A 20,767-nucleotide genomic window follows, 5' to 3' on the forward strand; every position below is an offset into this window, starting at 1 on the left:
AGGCTCTGTCCCCAGTTGTCGCTCTCTGGCCCTGGGGTGATTAGGACTGGGGGATAGTAGCTGGGAGCTAAGAGCTTGATAAAGTAGGCATTGGAATTGGCTGGTTTGCATGTGAAAAGGGCGCTCGCACGTGGGTTGTTGGCTGTCTCTGGGAAGGAGCTAACCTTGGGAGAGGCTGTCTTTCCCGAGTCAGCAAGTCCCCGGGAGGCCGAAGCATCAGAATAGAAAGACAAGCTTACGGCCGCGCCTACAAGCATCAGCTCACTCCGTATCTGTAACCAATCTGCTGTACCAGTTGGAGTGACTTCGGCAGTTGGTACCAGAAGAACTGATTAAGAAGGCTTAAGGAATAAGATGCTTAATTCAATCTGACATAACAAGAGGGCTTGAGGTGGAAGCTTCCAGCTTTAGCTTGTCAACTCAACAGTATCATCCAGGACACACACTGTTTCTCTCCTTTGCCTTTTTTCCTGCCCAGCATGTTGATGATGTCTCTCCCTGGGGTCCCAAGAAGGAGAGAGGTTTCAGTGACTATTGCAATGGAACCATGCCAGAACTTTGTCGTGTAAAACAATGCAATTATTTCTTACACTGGGCGGGTGGACATGACTACAGCTGGATGGTGTTTCTGTCCCATGTTGTGCAGGGACAGGATGGCAGTGGGGCCAGCCACTGAACTGCCTTCGGCTGGCAGCTGGGCTAGGCTGGAAGGTTCAAGAAGGCTTTGTTCACGTGTCTAGGGCTTTGGTGCTCCGCTGGGTGGCCTCGAGTCCCATGGCTAGCTTGGGCTTCCACACAATATGGTGGTCTCAGAGTGATCAGACGCCCCTCCCGGTGGCTGGCTTCCAGGGCCAAAGAAGCGGTGCCGGGCCTTCTTTAAGGCCTCACTTCTACTGCATTCTTTCGGTCAAAGCCTGTCACAAGGCCAGCTCTAATTCGAGGGGAGTTTTTAGAGTTGGGCACCTGCCACTCCCAGTAAAAGTAAGAAAAAGAAAGAAAGAAAGGGGAGAGTGGATTTGGTGAGACAACTGGTAGTATCTGCCACACTCAAGCTTCAGTGTCCCATGCAGGGGAGGCCAGAGAGAGGTGGTCTTTTGTTAGAGCAACGGGGTGGCATGACGGGTATTCGTACTTCTTGGACCACCAGGCTAATCTAGGGCATCCCGAGTCTTTTCTTTCCCTCTCTCTCTCCCTAGCTCAGCGTGCTCTATTTGTCCATAGCCTCGCCTGGTGGGGGGGCGGGGGCAGGACCGTGTTGGAGGAGAGGATGATGACACATACGGGGAGGGGGCAGGGCCCAGTTATTTAAAAAAGATGGAAGCATTTGCCACCGCTCCTGGTGCCAAAATGAAGTTAATGCTGGCTTCACTCCCAGGCTGGTTCCCACCCCCTCCAGAGGGCAGAATCTCTGCAGCACGGAGTCCGGGAAGGGCACTTGCTTGTCACAGGGGGAGGTTGGGGGGAGGCCGTGACGGTCAGGGTCCCAGAAGAAAACTGAATCCCACGCAGCTGGGTCAAGGGACTTTAAAGAAGAAACTTCTCTCAGAGTGTGGACACGGTTAGGGGTATGAGAAGAGAGGTTGATGCACAGAGAGAGTGGCAACACAGGGAAGTCATTACCACCCTTAATAAAGGCTTAAGAATGAAGATGCTTAATTCAATCTGACCTAACGGGAAATCTTGAGGTGGAAGCTCCCAGCTTTAGTTTGTCAACTCAACAGTAGACAGGAAGATAAGGAAGGACCCAGAATGATGGAAGCCCAGAGAGGGCTGGGGCTGGGGAGAGCCATCCAGACAGAAGCTGCAGCTGGAGGTACGAGGTGGCCACCACTAGAGACATGATGCTCAAACAAAGGAGTTTGAAAGAAATGCCCCCCCCCGCCCCCCCCAGCCTTCTGATCTCCTGTTGGTCCCTCCCATTGGCTACACCCAACCGGAAGCTGGAAGACAAGGGAGCCCATGGGTGATGTGGACTCAGGGCAGGCAGAGAAGGGTAGAGAAAGAACTCGGGTAGGGTGGGCAAACGATACAGGGGTGTTAAGCACATGCCCAAGAGAGGTGGTTGTTTTTGTAATTCTTTTTCTTTTTTTTTTTTTTAAAGATTTTTTATTTATTTACTTGAGAGAGAGAATGAGATAGAGAGAGAGCATGAGAGGGGGGAGGGTCAGAGGGAGAAGCAGACTCCCCGCCAAGCAGGGAGCCCGACGTGGGACTCGATCCCGGGACTCCAGGATCATGACCTGAGCCGAAGGCAGTCGCTTAACCAACTGAGCCACCCAGGCATAATTATTTTTCAATATTCCAGAATGTCCCATTAACAGATATGCCACCATGTAAAAAATTAAAATAAAAAAAAAATCCCTCTCTCGTTCATCTCTGTAGAAAACGTTTTAATTGAAGCCCAATACACATATACAAGGGGGACATATCAGAAGAGCAGTTTGATGAGTTTTCACAAGTGAGCTTATCCATGTAACCAGATCAAGAAATAGAACATTCGAAGTCCCCTGACTCCCCGTCAGTGTGTCTGCTTCAACTCCCCTCCAGCAGATAACCTGTATTCTGACTTCTAATTGCACAGGTTCATCCTCCCCAATTTTGTACTTTACATGAATGGCATCCTTCAGTATGAGCCCCTTGGGGTCTGGCTTCTTTCACTCCAATGGCTATTTTATTGCTCTTTACTTATTTCCACTTGTCCCTGTAGAGATATTATTACGAGGGCCATCTTTGTGTCTATGGATTTTTTTTTTTTTGCCTTTGACTTTTTTTCTTTTTAAGATTTATTTATTTGAGGGGCGCCTGGGTGGCTCAGTTGGTTAAGCGACTGCCTTCGGCTCAGGTCATGATCCTGGAGTCCCTGGATCGAGTCCCGCATCGGGCTCCCTGCTCGGCAGGGAGTCTGCTTCTCCCTCTGATCCTCCTCCCTCTCATGCTCTCTGTCTCTCATTCTCTCTCTCTCAAATAAATAAATAAAATCTTTAAAAAAAAAAGATTTATTTATTTGAGAGAGAGAGTGAGAGAGAGCACGAAAGCAGGGGGAGGGGCAGAGGGAGAGGGAGAGAGAGAGAATTTCAAGCAGACTCCCTGCTGGGTGGGGAGCCTGATGCAGGGCTTGATTCCAGGACCCCGAGATCATGCCCCGAGCTGAAATTAAGAGCCAGATACTCAAACAACTGAGTCACCCAGGGACCCTGCCTTTGACTTATTTTTTTTTTAGGAAGAATCCCCAGATTTAGGTTTCCCGGGTTGAACGGTGTAAACATTTTTAGAGCTCTTGCTATGGGAGGCCACATTACTTTCTGAACGATGTGCGGTTCTCATCACTCCTTATGTTAGAAGGCTGCCACTGAGATTACCATCGTTCTTTTGGGCTTTAGTGGAAGGAAGGGCAAGAGGGAGTCAGTTTTGGATCCTGCTGGGGAGGACTCTGAAGCTCTAAATATGAATTAGGGACACCCAAACCATATGTACTTTTTCCAAAATTATTTGTTATTTTGTTTAAGAGTCTCATGCTCTACCGACTGAGCTAGCCGGGCGCTTGTTATTTTGTTTAAAAAAACATTATGTCAGAAGTCAGAATCCCATCAGACTGCTTGACCCTTATCTTATGGATTACTACTGTTTTTATTTTGAACCCATAGGTGGAGTGAAGTATTTTATGATCTTTTTAGGCTTTCAAGTTCTCAATTCCACCCTGGTAGTCTCAAGAAATTAAGGCTCAGAGAGGTCAACTGACTTTCCCAGGGACACACAGCAAATCAGTGGCAGAGCCAGGACTAGAACCTGGGTATCTTAACAATTTGTTCAGTGTCCTTTCCACTGTAACACTGTGCCCTCCCTGCCTGTTCTCCCGTTTGTGAGATTACTTTCACAGTTCCTACAAAGGGGCTATTGTGTTCCCTCATCATGGTTCCCAGACCCCATGTGACTGGGCCGACAGCGGACATCAGATCTAGACGGAGCCAATTGGATTCTCTTTCCTAAGAAGTCGAGATTAGAACATCAATGTGTTTTGTTTTTTGTTTTGTTTTGTTTTGTTTTGTTTTTAAACTGGGTTCCAAAGTGGGACCTCAAAAGAAGCAAGCTGGGAGGAGAGGAGAGCGAAATAAACAGTCTTTAAAAAGAGGAGGTCAGGGGCACCTGACCGGCTCAGTTAGTAGAGCATGCGCCTCTTGATCTCGGGGTTGTGAGTTCAAGCCCCTTGTTGGGGGTAAAGTTTACTTTAAAAAATAAATAAATAAAAATTAAAACAAGAGGTCAGTTTGCGAGACCAGGTAGTTTGAAAGACAGAGTTGGAGAGAAGAGCTGATTTGGTTTCTGATAGCTTTCTAGTTCTTAGTTCTTGTTCTTCATGGGGATGTGTCTCTAGTTCACACACAATAACCCTGGTATTCCTATAATTTAGCATGATTTTGGCTGCGGTAAGAAAATTTATGAATTTTTACAACAGGAAGTACAGAGCCAAGGTGGATTTCAGGCATGGTATAATCAGAGTTCTAGGCTCTTCCCTCCATTGTGTGTTGGCTTTGATCTCACACTGGTTTCTCTCATGGTTACAAGAGGGGCCATCAACAACAGGGGCAACACTCCTCCTGTTCCCAGCCACGGAGCTAGAAAAAGCATTTCCTCTCCAACCTTGGACTATAAATACTTCCTTTCTGTCTGATTAGGCCACTGTCAGTTATGTACCTATTCTTGAATGCCTTGCAGTCTCCAGGAGAATGCTATGCCGTGATTGGCTTGCATTTGTGTTCCTGGTCCAATCATTGGCGAGGAGGATGGAAAGGCTTGGCTAAGGGTAATCGAGATCTACCCTGGAGATACATGTGCAAATCAACTTCAGTCAGCTGAATGGGAGAGGCTGGTTACCTGAACAAATTGGGATCTGCTAGGGAGGAAGAAGGGGGAACAGATGCTGGAGAAGGGAAAAAAAATCATTTTGGACTATTTCGAGTGGATTTCTGATCCTTGTAGCCAAAGAGTCATTTGGACCATCAGCTTCCTGGTCTGGAGCCAAATGCCTTTGCCCAGCTCCTCTGCAGCTTGATTCTAATTTCCTGCTCCATTCTGTGGACTCTGTTATCACCAACATTTCTCACCACTGGCTCATTGCTTTGGCAAGCTGGCATCTCACTCTGCTCCAAGCCCTGCTGATGGAGCTGAAGATCCCTTTAGCAGAATCAATTCTGGCAGGTTCTAATTTAAAAAGCCTCACACTTCTCTGCATGGGGGCTGCTGAGATCTGTGCCCATAAAGGCAGGGAGAGTAAATTCTGCTGAGGAGAGCCTATTCTAGCCTATTCTTAACAAGCCCTGAACCTAATTGAACTTAATCACTTTTCAGTCACTGACACTTGAGATGTGTGAGTCACTAGGCTATGTATGGAGCTGAGGGCTACGGTGGCCCTTTAAATACCGAAGAGATGGTAGCTGTCGGCTTCCAGGAGGGCTGCTAGGGTGTGGGGCTGTGGTTTCACTCAGGGTTGCCCCCGAGACAGACAGCCCTGGATTCCAATCCTGGCTTCTCCACTTACTGCAACAGTCACTCTGTTTCTTCAAGCCTGTTTCCTCATCTGTAAAATGAGGATGGGAACACTTGCCCCAAAACACTTCATGTGAATCATCAAGGCCTGACACGAGGCTGCTTGAAATCTTCATTCTACTTGGCATGAATATTCATATGTTTCCTTGCAGAAATGTTAATGTGTCTGGTTATGACATGTTGCCCAAATCCCATACATGATATACCATTACACTAACTTTCCTCATGGTTACAACGTGGCTGCCAGCAACATCAGGGACAACATGTTTCCTTGTGCACCTTATTACCTTTCTGAAACCAAAAATATGCTAAGTTCTAAAACACATCCTGTCCCGAGAGTTTAGGGATAAGAGTATGGAGATCTTAGTGTGGCTGAGCTACAATTATTCCAGGGCCTAGTAGGGAAGGTAGAAATCACATGGAATCAAGATTACCCTAGGAAACCAGTACCCCCAATCATTTGCCTTGAGCAATGTGGCTGCTTCTTGAATTTAGCCCCGCAAGAATTGGTCAGCTTGTGTTTCGGGGCCATTTGTATGAAAAATGTTTATCTTTAAACTACCAGACTGCATTCGGCCTGTGACAAATGCTCATGCCAGGAGTCACTGGTGACCTGGGTCAGGCCAGGGTTCCCTGTGTCATGCTCATAGAGGGTGAGTGTGGGTCCTCCTGAGGAAAAATGACGGGCCAATTCCCCCGCACTGGTGAAGTTCTTTTCTGTCTTGTTTCTCTCGTTTTGCAGAGCAGGAAGAAATGGGTCCCTTTTAGTGCGTGTCGAGGGTGTACCCAACGTGGCTGCGGTAGGGATGCGGGGCTGTGAGAGCCCGAGTGAGGAGAGAGTGAATGCAGGTGCCAGCGATGTGGGAGCACCTGAGGTGACAGCTGAGTGGCGCTGTGAGGGGCTGTTACTGAGGATCGTGAGGGGCGCTACTCCGGAAAGGGGCCGCTGAGAGGTGTGTCGCTCCCCCACCCTCCGCCTTCTCGCCTTCGCTTGGGTCCTCTTCCAGCGCCTTCCAGGGGAGAACGCCCGTCTGTGCGGGTCACAAAGGCGCCCGTTCCAGGGGTCCGAGAACTCCCAGACGCGGGGCTGGGGGTGGGTGCAGCGGGGCCGCGCAGCAAGCCTTCGTCTTGGTGCCGTCGGACCCGCAGCGGGGGCTGGCGGCCCCCGGTAAGTTTCACGCCCTGGCGGCCGCGCTTGCCGCTCCACAGCTCCCCCTGCTGGTGGCGGCCCCTCGCCCATTTCCTTTAAGCTGCCTTAAACCTGGAAAATATCATAAGCCCCCTCAATTAAACACAAATAAATTACAATGTGTAAAATAACTTCAAAAAGTACAACAAACTTCCATTTCACCCCCAAAAGATCCCATTTTTAAAAAACATTTTATTTATTCATTTAATTGACAGCGAGAGAGGGAACACAAGCAGAGGGAGTGGGAGAGGGAGAAGCAGGCTTCCCGCCGAGCAGGGAGCCCGATGCGGGGCTCCATCCCAGGATCATGACCTGAGTCGAAGGCAGTCGCTTGACCAACTGAGCCACCCAGGCGCCGCCAAAAGATCCCATTTAAAAAAATAATGTTTTGTGTTTCTGTACCCCTACTTGGCTAGCACCCCAAGGATATCTTTAACTTACTACCAGGTTAGGCAGTCTTGGTTCAGGTTTTACAGGCTCCTCTCTCAGACCTGGCATTTTATAACCCACGTAGTCGTGAGTCTGGCTTTTCCTTTAATGGCAGATTGTGAACATTCAGCAGCAGAGGAGGAACCTGCCTCCCTACCCCAGCTAATTAAATGTTAGTTGGTAAAGGTGATCTCTTCCTTCATTCAAACACTATTTGCTAAGAGCTTATCCTATGCCCCAGACTATAGAGATACTGTAGCGGATTGACGGAGGCCCAGGGCACCGGAGGGCATGTGCCTGAGGGCAGGCTTTGAGTTTCAGCTCTGGAATTGCAAACTCAAATTCCTGCTAGCTCCAGGCAGTTGCAGGGAATGTGGGAATTGGAGAGAGGAGTTAGGTAGGCACTAGGGAGCAGGGAAGTCTGTAGCCAGGAGAGTCAGTACATTGCCCACATTCACATTTTAAAACACTGATTGATAAACAGGATGGAAGGTAGGTTGAACCTGCCCGTAGGCGTCAAGTTTGAAACCCTGGAATGAGAAGGCAGCGAGCCAGGGGCCAGGATACTGGTGGGGCTCTGAAGGCCCAGCTGTGAGAATGGGGGTGAATCTCTCTGTAGGGAACAGAATGAGCCCAGCCCAGTGGGCACAGACAGAGAAAGGCCTATGTTGGTGTCTGGAAGCTGGAGAGAGCCCAGGGGGAGACTGGCTCTGTGTGTGTGAGTGGTATCAGTAAAAATGTGGGAAGTTGATGGTGCCTCCAGCTCCTGGGGAAAAACACAAAACACAAAAACACAACCAAATAACTCAAGGGCAAGATAAACTGATACTTGACAATCCTGATTCACAAACAAGGTAGATTCATCAAACACCTGTTATGTGCTAGGCAGTGTGCTAAGAGCTTTATAAACATTAGTTTATGCTAAGAGGTGGGTGTGAGTATCCCCATTCTACAGATGAGGAGGCTGAGGCTCAGAGAGGTAGAATCACACCATCAGTGATTGTCAGGTTTACTTGAGTCCTGCTTTTAGAGAGGTATAAGGGGTATCACAGATCCACGGAGGTCCAGAAGAGCCCTTGAACATAGAAAAGCTCCTGGGCAATATGAAATTAGAGCTGCATAAAACTCCCGAGTAGAAAGAGGTCCCAAAGTGAGTATCTTTTGCCTAAACCTTATCAGTCAAGTAAATCCTGCTACAGCCTGTATCCCCACCTTGAGCTCTCTTACACACTGACCTTATTGCTTTCTTGCTTTTAAGGAAAATCCAGACTTTTCCAGACTTCTTTGCCATTCACTTCCCACTGGATGCTGCCACCTACCCTAGATCACACACCCTTCTCTGAATACTCCTTTCATCCACTTGCCTCTCAGCCTTTGCCCAGGCAGTTCTCTCTACCCAGAATTCTACCCACTTTTCTTCTCTGCTTGTTGAACTCCTATTCATCCTTCAAAACCCAAATTTAAATTTACCTCCTTCTTTTCCACTATTTTACCCTGGACAGAATTCATACCACCTTGAAGGCTGACTTACCACTGCGTTCCCTAAAGTGTTTAGCACTCACTCAGTAGGGGCTTAGTCTGTGTGCTAAATGGATCTAAGCACTTCGGGCATGAGAACTCATTTGGTTACAAGTGATAGAAAACTCTCAGATTGTTTTAAGAGAATATGTTGATTCATGTAACTGGACATGACCCAGAGGTATCTTCAGGCTTGGTTAAGCCCAGGGGTTTGGATGATGTCCCCAAGTTTCAGTCTCTCACCATTTTGTCTTCTCCATGTTAGCTTTATTCTCAGGCTCCCTGCAGAGGCAAGAAGGTTGCCAGCCACTCCCTACCTCATTCAGTAGGCTCAAGAGCAGCAGGAAACAAAGTCCCTCTCTTCTGAGTGTTCAAGATTAAACCCCACTATTCACTCTGCTGGGACAAGTCAGGGATACGTTCCCATCCCTGACAGGATCACACTGGCAGGAGTTGGGGGGTGGGGTGGGATTATGCAGATCAGCTAGGGATCTGGCACTCTGATTGGCCCTTCCAGAGTCACATGCTCCAATCCGATAGGGAGGGGTGGGGTCAGTCCCAGGGAGAAAAACCTGACCGGGTGGTTTCCCAGAACAAATCCAGGTGTTGTGACCAGGAGCTAGAGGAATGCTGCACACTCCTCAAGCCTTCATAAACGGTTATTACCCTGGACCTTCACCAGATGAAACAACCCATACGATACCATATCATACCAGCCCCTGTTTACTGAGCACTTACTATGTGCCAGGCTCAGTGAGGTGCCTTAAGGCTTCCCAACCTGTGAGGTGCCTTCTAGAACTTCTCTTATTTACCAGAGGAGGAAATGAGGCCCAGAGGATGGAAGGGACTTGCCCAAGGTTAGTAAGTGGAGGAGGAGGAAATTTGTCGAGATCTGATGATTGACACAACTAATACTTTATTTTTTAAAAAAGATTTTATTTGACAGAGAGACAAATAAATAAAATCTTTTATTATTTTTTAAAGATTTTATTTATTTGACAGAGACAAATAAATAAATAAAATCTTTTATTTATTTTTTTTTAAGATTTTATTTATTTGAGGAAGAGGAAGAAGAAGAAGAAGAAAAAGAAGGCGGCTCTTCTCACACCCGGGCATCCATCTGCCGAGTCCTCCACATGCGCCAAAGTGGTGGGAGGAGGAAGGGACTGAAGGTGGGGGGGGGGGGTAAGGGAGAAGGTGCCACTGGGCCCCACACTGCCAGCGGGTGGCTCACACATTGTCTTCCGTTTGCCGCTGTGGACAGGACATTGCAGAGAGAGAGAAGAGCACTCACTGGCTTTGACCTCCCCGGTGTCTGAGCATAGCGAAAGCACAATTCCTTCAAGATGCCGATGGTAGGTATTAGCTCCTGTGTGTGGAACGCTTACTGTGGGTCAGGCACTGTGCTAGCCGCTGGGCACATACTAGCTCATCTAATCCTGACAACAAATCTATATGCACCCATTTTAGAGATGAGAGACTGGAGGCTCAGAAATGTTAAGTGATTCAGCTAAGGTCACACAGCGAGGCCGCCTTTCAGTATGCAATAATGAGGCCCAGCCTCCTCTCTACCCTGGCAACCCAGAGCAGGTTTTCCATGTAACAGATAAGCAGTTGACATCACCCAAGGGTGTTGTTCTTCCACCTCTAGCCCTGCCCCCAGACACCTTCCTGCCCTCTGCCCTTGAGCTGAAATGTAGGCTTCTCTGGTCACCTAACCCGTTGCTCAATGCCTCTCCCCATCTCACCCAGTCAAAGAAGCACAGGAGAAAAAGCTCCGAAACCATCCAGGAACTTTCGGAGAAGGTCAAAGAGCAGCTGGCTGAGGCTGAGCTTCGGAAGCTGAGGCAGCAGTTCAGGAAGATGGTGGAAAGTCGGAAGTCCTTTAACTTCCGCTCCCAGCAGAAGATCTCCAACCAGCAGTAAGCAATGGCCAGAGTTTTATACTGAGTGAACTTGGAGAAAACTTTGGATTTGGTTTCATGCGGTGTGCCTTCTCATGTGGCCTCTGAGCAGGGACCCGATTCTGAACCCAATCTGGGTATCTAGGTGGGATAGCTTCAGTAGCCGGGGTATTTATTCGCAGAATCCAGGCTGTCACCAGGACTCCAAGGGGGGGCACCACACCAAGAGGCCCCCGTGCGTGAATCAATTCCAATCCCAAACTCCCAGGAAAGGGGGAATCTGATTGGCTTAGCTTGGGTCAGGTGTCTAATCCTGGTCCTGGTCCAGTCAGCTGTGGCCAGGGGGCGGGGACTGAGCCTTAGGATACAAAATGGCTCTTGAGTGTCACTCGCATGGTTCTAGCAACCCCGGGTGGGGGAGTTCCCAGAGGAGGGGAAATAATCAGGCTGTGCTATCCCAAAAGATGTTTCCTGCTATGCCTCCTTATGGAATCTGCAAGATCAAATATTTGAAATTTGGTTGTCCTAGAAATTATGATGTGGATAGCTTTTTTAGACAATAGAAAAGTGTTCCCTGGGGTTGAATAAACAAATATCCTTAGATTCCCTCCAAAGGAATGTAATTCCTTAGCTACCTCCATAACGTTTATACAGGCAGAAACTGCCCATTATTAGAAAGAAAATCTTACTGTTTGATGTTATGTGAAGTTCAGAGGATAGGGGAAGCGGGGGCGGTTCAGAGTTTCAATGGATTTAACTCCGACAGTTCCTACGGGATCTTCATGTGCATTAGAAAAAAGCACCCTTTCTCAGGACACTTTACTGCCATCTGTTGGAAACACTGTCATTACCTAGGGATTTTGTTCGAACAAGATGAAGCGTCTCCCAGGAAAGTATAGTAAGTCAAGAAATCAATGATTGCTTTTCAAGCAGACAGAGCTCCCTTGGACAGTGCAGTCCACAACCTGCACATCTGTGCGTGGCAGCCCTGATTCAGAGCCTACCCCTGGTGGGCATCAGGAAAAGCCTCCTTCCTGGTGGGTCTCTGACAGTTTTTCTCGAATCTTACCCTTCATCCTACTTTTACTCCAGTCCATTTGATCTGGTTTCACTGTGATGGACCTGAAGGGGAGGGGTGGAAAAGTGGAGATCTCAGATTCTTCAAGCGAAACACCTGTAAACAGGGGCCAGGACTGAGATGAGCTGAGTGAGTTGCCTAGCATGCAATATTTAAGGAGACACTTTTTCCTCAGTGCTTGTCCTGCACCTGTACCCCCTGAGAGTGAGGGTCTCCTTAAATTTGGGAGCACTTCACTCACAGTCCCAGCCCAGCTGATGAGACAGACAAACCTTCCTTTTGCTTTTACTGAGTCCTCTGAACTCCCAACTCTGGGGGACTCTTGTCCTCTTTTTTTCTCTCCACCTTAACAAAGACCCCCTCCCAAGAGTGGCTTAAGAGGGGGAGAAAGGTCCCAGCTGCCAGATTTAGAAGACAAGTAGCTCTAGAATTAGGGGTACATTCCCACATGGGGCTATTTACATTTGTAGTTGATGAAAGAACATTAAAAATTCAGTTCTTCAGTTGCACTAGCCACATTTCAAGTGCTCAATAGTCTTGATGCCTGGTGGATGCTATCAGAGAGTAGATAGAGAACATTCCCATAATTACAGAAATTCTACTGGACATGGGCACGTGGGGGGCTCAGTCGGTTAAGCATCTGCCTTTGGCTCAGGTCATGATCCCAGGGTCCTGGGATCGAGTCCCGCATCGGGCTCCCTGCTCTGCAGGAAGCCTGCTTCTCCCTCTCCCACTCCCCCTGCTTGTGTTCTCTCTCTCGCTGTGTCTCTGTCAAATAAATAAAATCTTAAAAAAAAAAAAGATTTTATTTAGGGGCGCCTGGGTGGCTCAGTTGGTTAAGCGTCTGCCTTTGGCTCAGGTCATGATCCCAGGGTCCTGGGATCTGGCCCTAAATTGGGCTCCCTGTTCAGCAGGGAGTCTCCTTCTCCCTCTGTGCTCTCTCTCTCCCTCACTCTCTCAAATAAGTAAATCTTTTTTAAAAATGTGCATATGCGTGACTTGAGGATCTTGTCACAAAGCAGATTCTGATTCAATAGGTCCTGGGTTGGGGCCTGAGCTTCTGCGTTTCTCCAAGCTGCCAAAGGATATGTAGTCTGCAGACTGCACTGCCCAGGGCGCTGGGTGCCCAGACTTTGCCAGAAACTCGGCCTCTGCGCCATTTCCCTTTGTTCAGTTGCCGTCTCCTGAGCCTTTTTTCTTTTCAAAAGCCCTGTTTGTCCACACTCCGACCCCTCTCCTCTCCAGAGTAGGGAGAGGGAGAGAGAGGAGACTCCTGTCAGCTGATTTAATAAATCATTAGCACCCTGCGTAGAGAAACTGGGCGAGGTTGGAGGTTACTGCGCATCTCTGTGTTGATGCGAAATTGAAAATGCCTGCCTGATGGGCTTGCTTCTCATTACCAGAGATAATTGGCTGTAAAGTCTGGAAAGAAAGTCAGCAAAATCAGACAGATGCCCGTGAACTGCTGGCAAAAGAGAGGACCTGCCCCCCGTCCCCCCCCCCCCCCCCCCCCCCGTCGCCCCCATCCCGTCTAGGTAATGGGTTTTGACAGGCACAGCTGCAAATTGTTCCCTGGGGAGAAAAGGCCCCCTAGCGAGGGGGCGGAGCCGTGGAGTTGCAGGCGGTCAGAGTTCTGGACCTGGATCAACCCCACCGCCGGCCCCGCCCCAGCCACCTGCCGGGGTGGGTGGTACCTCTCGGTGTCTCCTTGCCAAGGAGCCTAGAGCGGCAGAGCAAGGTAAACTCGGCGGTTCAGGGTTAATCACGCGCTTTCCCCACAGCAAGGAAATCAAGGCCCTGCAGGGAGAGCAGGAAGAGATCACTCTGCTTTTGGGTCTCATCAAGTCCTCGAAGAACTTGGATCTGAATGAGAAGAACTACATGGAGCTGTGTTTCCTGCTGCAGACCAAGGACGACTATGAGGCCCTGATTAAGTCAATGAAAGTGCTGTTGGCAGAACTGGATGAGAAGGTGTGGTCCTTCCCTTAGAGGGTTAACTGGAGCGCAGGGCAAGGGGAGGGGGCGGGGTGGAATGGGGGGAGGGGGTACCCATGATGCCTTAGGCCAGATCTGACACCCCATATTCTAAAGGTGACTGTGCTTACTCTGCCACCTTGTGACCCCTACTCTCCCAGGCCATTCCTCCGCTGTGTTTCCCCAGCACCTCCCCACTCCACTTAGAGTAAATTCCCAAACCCTTACTGTGCCAGTCAGGAGAGGTTAGGTTATGCTGCAGGAACACCCCTGCTCACCACTCAGTGGTTTAAAACAAGAAAGGTTTCTTCCCCATTCATGCTGTCTCTCATGGATTGGCTGTGGGCTCTTCTATCTTCTCATCCTGAGACCAGGCTGATGGGGTATCCACCATCTTGAATATTGCCAGGTGTTGTGATGGAGACAAAGAGAGTTCTGGAAAGTCTCACACTGGCAATTGAATGCTGCAGCCTGGATGTGGCACGTCACTTCTGTCCATGACCCAGAGGCTCAAAACTGTCTACCAAATCCATATATACCCCAACTGCCCATCCCCCAAATAGTCAACTCTATCCATCCGCAAAAGTGTCTAGGAAGTGCGTGTATCCAGAAGGCAAAGAGCTAGAGACATTTGCTGAACAGTGTTAATGGTCCTATCCCTTCCCATGGCTTGAAAGGCCCTGCATGATCTAGCCCCTGCCTGCCCCTCTGTCCTCATCCCATGTCATTCCTTCCTCAACTCATCTAAGCCAGCTGCAGAAGACTTTTTTTTTTTTTTTCAAATATGTGAAAACTGTTCTTACCTCATGTTCCCCTGATCTCTGCTTCTTGCCCTTTATGGCTCAGCCTAAATGTGACTTTCTCAGGGAGGCCTTTTCTATACCCTTTCTCCTGTTTAAAGTATATCCCCCTTGCATTAATTAATAATTGCCAAAAACAAATAGTATGCTCAGTAAGGTACCTTTGAGAAGAGTTTTATGAGGCTGTATTTACAAGGGTGTGAGGACAGAGTAGGAACATTGACGCACTGTAGGGTTAGCTGCAGTGGGCAGGGCAGATACTCTGGAACCTGAAGACAGAGAGCAAACCAGGGGGCATAGATACCCCAACCTCTGTCTTCTCACCCACAGGCCCCCAGTGCAAGGGAGTCATCATGGGATCCTTCCGGATCAGCCTCTTGGGGCCCAGAGCAGGGTGGGTGGAACAGAGTGGAGAGTGAACCTCAGGGGGCAAACAAGATCTCAGCACACTCCCTTAAATCCTTTCATGACACCCCTTGGCACTTCCCTCATAGCACCTCTCCTTGTGGTAATTATACTTTAACACAGGTGTCATCTGTCCATAGTCTGTCACCTCCAGGAGGGCAAGGACCATGTCTGTTTTGTTCCCCTCTCTACCCATCCTGTGCCTATCCCAGTGCCTGGCACATAGTAGGTCCTCAATAAATATTTACTGACTGAAAGAATCTGGAAATCTCATTCCATCTTTCCTCTGCTTCAAACCCTTCAGTAATTTCCTATTGTTCTTGAGATGAGGGCCAAACTCCCCAGTGTGGTTTGTTGGCTCTGCTGCCTTGTGTCCCTCCTGCCCCTCCCACCTTCTCTCCTGCACCCCCCTCCTCTGTTTTCAGTCCACACTGGCCACTTTCATGAACCCATAGTGCTGTCTCTCATTTGCAGGCCTTTGCACCTGCTGTTCCCTCTGCCTGGATTGCCCTTCCCCGTCTTCCCTGCCTGGGGAGCTCCTATTCATCATTCGGGTCTCAGCCCAAATGCTATTTCTGCTGGATGGTTGTCCCTTCATTTCCTCTCCAGATGCTCCTGCTGTCTCTGTCCAAAATACCTTACCTCTCCCTTTTCCCAGGACTAACTGTGCTTCGTAGCTCGTTTCCAGCCCTAGTGTTGAGGTCAGGGACCATCATACTGTCTTGATTGCCTTCATACCCTTAGTTGTCTGGCACAGAGCAGGTGTTTAATAATCATTGATGAATGAATATATGAATGAATGAGAAAGGCAATAACAGTGAAGAAAGTGGAAAATTGAAAAAAATGGGGATGTGGGTCCTCAGAAACAGTAGGAAAAGGCAAGCTACTTTTTTTTTTTTAAAGATTTTATTTATTTATTTGACAGAGAGATAGCGAGAGCAGGAACACAAGCAGGGGGAGTGGGAGAGGGAGAAGCAGGCTTCCTGCCGAGCAGGGAGCCCAATGCGGGACTTGATCCCAGGACCCTGGGATCATGACCTGAGCCGAAGGCAGACGCTTAACGACTGAGCCACCCAGGCGCCCGGCAAGCTACTTTTTAAAAAGGATTTCATTTACTTATTTGTCAGAGAGAGAGAGAGCACAAGCAGGGGGAGTGGCAGGCAGAGGGAGAAGCAGACTCCCCGCAGAGCAAGGAGCCCGATGCGGGGCTCGATCCCAGGACCCCGGGATGATGACCTGAGCTGAAGGCAGACGCTTAACGACTGAGCCACCCAGGCGTCCCAGCTACTTTGGGATCCTCAAAAGAATATGGCACTCACTGCCCTGTACAGAAACCCTCTTTGCCCAGTTCCATCGCAGGGTGGGCAGGTCCCAGAATCCCCTGCGGCCGTGCCCACCACACAACGTCCAGAGCTGCTCCCTTGCAAGAGGTCACTGGAGGCAGGGACCTTACCGGGCCCAGCCTGGCCTCAAAAAGCAGATAAGCCTGTGCCTTTATGCTGAAGAGAGCACCTCACGTAGGCGATGCCCTCCTCCGTCGGCGCAGGCTTGGCTGTGTCTCCCGTCAGGCAGAGGCCTAATTACTCTCCGCGTCACAAGAACAACATCTGACACTAAGGTGCCAAAGGGAATAGGAGGCTGAATTTAATCACAGGAGCAACAGGAAGTGCTGACACACACCTTCCTTCGTCAAGGAGCTGGAACCTGAGGTCTCTGGGTCAACTCAGGGGCGGGCACAAGGAAACGCTGCAGTCTAGAGAGGCTGCCTGCCCATAACACAGAAGAGGAGAACCGAGTAGAACAGGGATCTGACTTGACTTGATCCAAAGCCTGGCTGCTAATATCACTTACACACAGCCTTCACGTGCCTTATGAGATTGTGTGAGACCCAGCGGTTCCCTTGATGCCTGATCATCTGAGCTGCCGTCTTGCTTGATGTACCAGTGAGAATAGATTGGGCTGCAGGTAAAGCAATTCTTGACTAGAAGTGGCTGGAAGAACAGAAGTTTGTTTTTCTCACATAGTAAGATGTCTATCTGGAAAAAGGTCATCCCAGGGATTTTTTAGTAGCTCTGCAATGATAGGTTGGTCTTTTTCTCTCTGATCCTCTTGGTTGGCCCTCCCCTCATGGTCTCAAGATGGCTGCCAAAGCTTAGCTGGTGTAGCTTCTCACATCATTCCATTCAGTGATGTGAAGAAGGGATGAGGGGCTGATTCTTAACATGATATCCACTCTTATGGGGGAGAGACTTTTTCACAAAATCTCTCTAGCTGGTTTTCCTTCATTGGCTAGGGCTAGAGCATATATCTACTTCTAGGCCAATCACTGGCAAAGGGAATGAAGAGACAGACTGTCTCTTCTTATGACGCTTTTTTAGGAAATGAAACTTTTTCTAGAAGCTTCTCTAGCAATCACACCTTCTGAATTCAGAGGCCCCAAGTGGTTTAGTCCAGCTCATCCCTGATGAATAAATCATAGGCAGAGGGGGTAAAGTCACCATGGTTGGTTTGGATCAGTCTTCTGGGGTGGGATGGGTGTTGGGGCAGTCAACCACCCACCATGTCCCCCACAGTTGTGGTTGTTGTCCCCTCTTCCAGCTACCTGGCTCTGGACCACTCTTCTGTCTTCTGCTTGGCATCTCTTGCTGCCTAAATCACCTTTCATCAGTCTACTGTGGTTCCTTCAAGACCTTAAAATATGGGTGTAGACCAAATTGGTGATCTTCAGGACAGATTAAGCCTGACAACATGAAGGCTTTGGCCTGTTCAGTGTTTAACATTTATTTTAATTAGTGTTAACATGTTAAAAATTGAGAGATTTCATGAAAAAAAAAAGTGGATATCTGGCTTCTCTTCAAAAAAAGACTGAAAGATCTGGCAACATTGGGCCTGAATTTCCATGGGGCAACTGTACCTAAATAGTGTCGTAGTGACACAAGAGCTGTTTACCCACTCTCTACTTCTTCCTCTCTAACAGACTCCTAAAGAGCTATGTTTCCCATCCTGCCTTGCAGCTAAGGGGGGACAATAAAATTTAAGGGGAAGTTTGTTGGGGGTATCTGGGAAAGTTTTGCTTTCTAGATTTAGGTTCCACCCTTTTACCCATATTGCTTCTTCCTTCCTTCCTTCCTGGAACATGACTGTGAAGGCTGGTGCTATGGCAGACATTTTTTGACCATCAGGGAAAGGCCAGGTAAATTATAGAGATCTTGTATTTATTTCCATGAGTTACTGAACTTTAAGCCAGCAACGTTTATGGACAGAAAGATAAACCATAATTTGTTTAAGCCATGGGGCACCTGGGTGGCTCAGCCAGTTAAGCATCTGACTCTTACAGCTCAGGTCATGATCTCAGGGTTGTGAGATTGAACCCCTCAGAGGGCTCTGAGCTCAGCGGGGAGTCTGCTTAGGATTCTTTCTCCCTCTTCCCCTCCCCCCAACTCACGCATGCACTCTCTCTAAAATAAATAAATAAATCTTTAAAAAGCCACTGTTCAGTTGCACTTTCTATAATTTGTAGTTGCATCATATAAGCTGCTGCCCCTTAAGGCAGGGTGTGTGTCCTCTAGTTTCCTATACTCTCTACCATCCTGTAGTGTCTTATAGTGCGTCCACTTTACTCTTTTATGTCACCTGCTTGGCCATAGTTTGCAAACTCTAGTATAGATTTTTCTCTCAATGTTCCATGCTCATAGCTGAGACTGTGCTGTATTAGACTTCCTGAAGGTTTGGGGATAAACAAAGGAAACTAAATCTCAGGGATGCTAACACAGGACCCCAGATGAGACTGCTCCCAGAGTTCATTAGCCCAAGCTCAGCACAGGGGTGCCTTGCTCCCAGCTGGAAGCCAGCCTCCATGTAGTTGACAAACTTTATATTTCATTACACCAAGCATTTAACCTGCCTCATGTGGAACTTCTCCATTCCAGAACAGGAGCTGGGCTTCAGACTGTGAATTCAAGCTACTACTTCCAGACAAACAGGGACATATCAAATTGCTTAAAATGACAGTGCCCCCACCCTTCACCCACCAGGGTTCCAAAACAAAGTCTCAGAGCTCAGTCTCAGCCCAAACCCTAAGAAGATAAGGTACCTCTGACACATTAGGACCTGGCACTCACCAGTCTTCACAGGCACTTGTCTTCAGGTAATAGTTCTCTAAACTTCTCTAGAACCTGCTAGGATTTAGCATGAGCCAGCTGCTTCTAGATGGGGCTAACTATTGGGCAGGTAAGCTGGATGGATATCTGCCTGGGTGTGGGCTGAAGCCATACGGCGGGTTGGCAATCACACTGTTGGCGGTGTGAGGAAATGACCCCATCCACTGGTACTTGTATGAAAAACTATAGAGTGAGTTCTCTGGAAAGGTGATGGTGGGTGTGTTTGGGTTTGGAGAACTTGGCCGGAGCTACCAGGGTAGGAAGAAACACCCAAATTCTTTCCTGCCAACCATGGCAAGAGTGTATTTCACTTATTTGAAGTCAGAATCAATTATTCTAAGTGCATGGTGTGTTAGGAATGCTTTTGGCCACAGGTGATGTGAAACCCAACCAAAAGAAGCTTGGACCAAAAGGTGAGTGAAATTCACAAGCACAGGTAAAGCAAAACCTCTAAATTGCCTCATTTTACCCCAAACTGGCTAAGATTAAGTTGAGTTGAGCATGCATTCAAGAAAGAAATTAAAATTCTATTGATAGGAAAAGAAAGAACATTGCAGTTTAATTTTAGCACGCTTACGTTAGTGAACTGTAAAATTTGTACCCATACAGATGTTAATTTAACACAGCTGGGGGTTCTCTCTCTCTCTCTCCTTTTTTTTTTTTTCCAGATTGTTCAGATGGAAAAAAAAATTATAAACCAAAAACAGATCTTCACAAAGATACAGGAAGCCAATGACCCCCGGAAACTGCAGAAGCAGATCCACGTTCTGGAAGCCCGTTTGAATCTCGTACGTAAGGGGTTCGCTGCAGCTTTGCAAACAGCTCTGCCTTCTCTTGCTCAGAGTAGAGAATGATGTCTATGAAGCCTTTAGCAGAACCTACCCATCTTGTTCGTTGACTCAGGAGAAGGTGAACCAGTGGTGTTCACACAAGCCAGGCAGCCTTTTAGACTTCCACCCACCCTGCTCCACCCACTCTGTTCCGCCCACTTGGCCCATTGTTACCCAAGGTGCCTTTCTCCTTGCTCTCTGCACTTTATGCACCATGCTCTTGCCCCCACCCCCTCTATTCCAATCCCCCACCCCTCCTGGGATGCCTATTTTTAGTGCCTTGACTTAGAAACTCTTGCTCATTTTTAAGAAGCAGCTCAAATATCACCCTTCAGCAAGCAGAATTAGTGAGACCTTCTTCCCCCATTGCAATCTGCTCACGCCTCTATTAGACCTAGTGCTTTTTGGTTGTTGTTGATATTGTCTCTAGGAAATATTCAGCATAGACATGCATAACTTGATAAAGAGAAAAGTGGTGTTTCCTAATCACTTTCAATTTATAGTGACCTTTTGCATTAAGGAGGATTCTCTAAATTACAAACTGACTTACACAAAAAAGAGAATGGGTTGGCCATAGAACTGGAAAATTCAGGGGGAAAGTGGGGCCTTCAGGCATAGCTGGATCCAGGTGCTCCAAACATGTCTTGAGGATACTTTCTCTGTCCATCTCTCCTTTGGGTGGAAATGACTTCATTCTTGGGCTGCCCCCAGTGTGAACAAACACCAGCAGAAAAGGACTATCTCTTTTCTAAGAGTTCAATCACAAGTCCCAGGGAGGGTTCCCATTGGGCCATCTTGGGACAAGTGCCCATCCCTCAACCAATCACTGTGCTCAGAAGAATGGAATACATGGACTTGAGTCACATGACTACCCTTGGATTACTCCCCCCTTCCCCAAGTCAAGAGAGGACAGCCCTATCCAACAGTGCGGACTGA

At 48.2% G+C, this 20,767-nt stretch overlaps 1 protein-coding gene across 1 annotated transcript in view; it reads left to right on the top strand.

Moving 5' to 3' along the window:
• Positions 1–10,473: 10,473 nt before the first annotated feature.
• Positions 10,474–20,767, top strand: part of CCDC63 (coiled-coil domain containing 63) — a 31,521-nt gene continuing 21,227 nt past the window's right edge. The window contains exons 1-3 of the mRNA XM_045887664.3: positions 10,474–10,602; positions 13,444–13,633; positions 19,670–19,789. Of these exons, the coding sequence (XP_045743620.1) occupies positions 10,544–10,602; positions 13,444–13,633; positions 19,670–19,789 (369 nt within the window). The 5' untranslated portion in view covers positions 10,474–10,543. The remainder of the gene's footprint in view (positions 10,603–13,443; positions 13,634–19,669; positions 19,790–20,767) is intronic.

Source organism: Mirounga angustirostris, unplaced genomic scaffold, assembly GCF_029215605.1.
Source record: "Mirounga angustirostris isolate CCGP_5_RB_7025 unplaced genomic scaffold, mMirAng1.0.hap1 SCAF_14, whole genome shotgun sequence".
Taxonomy (NCBI): Eukaryota; Metazoa; Chordata; class Mammalia; order Carnivora; family Phocidae; genus Mirounga; species Mirounga angustirostris.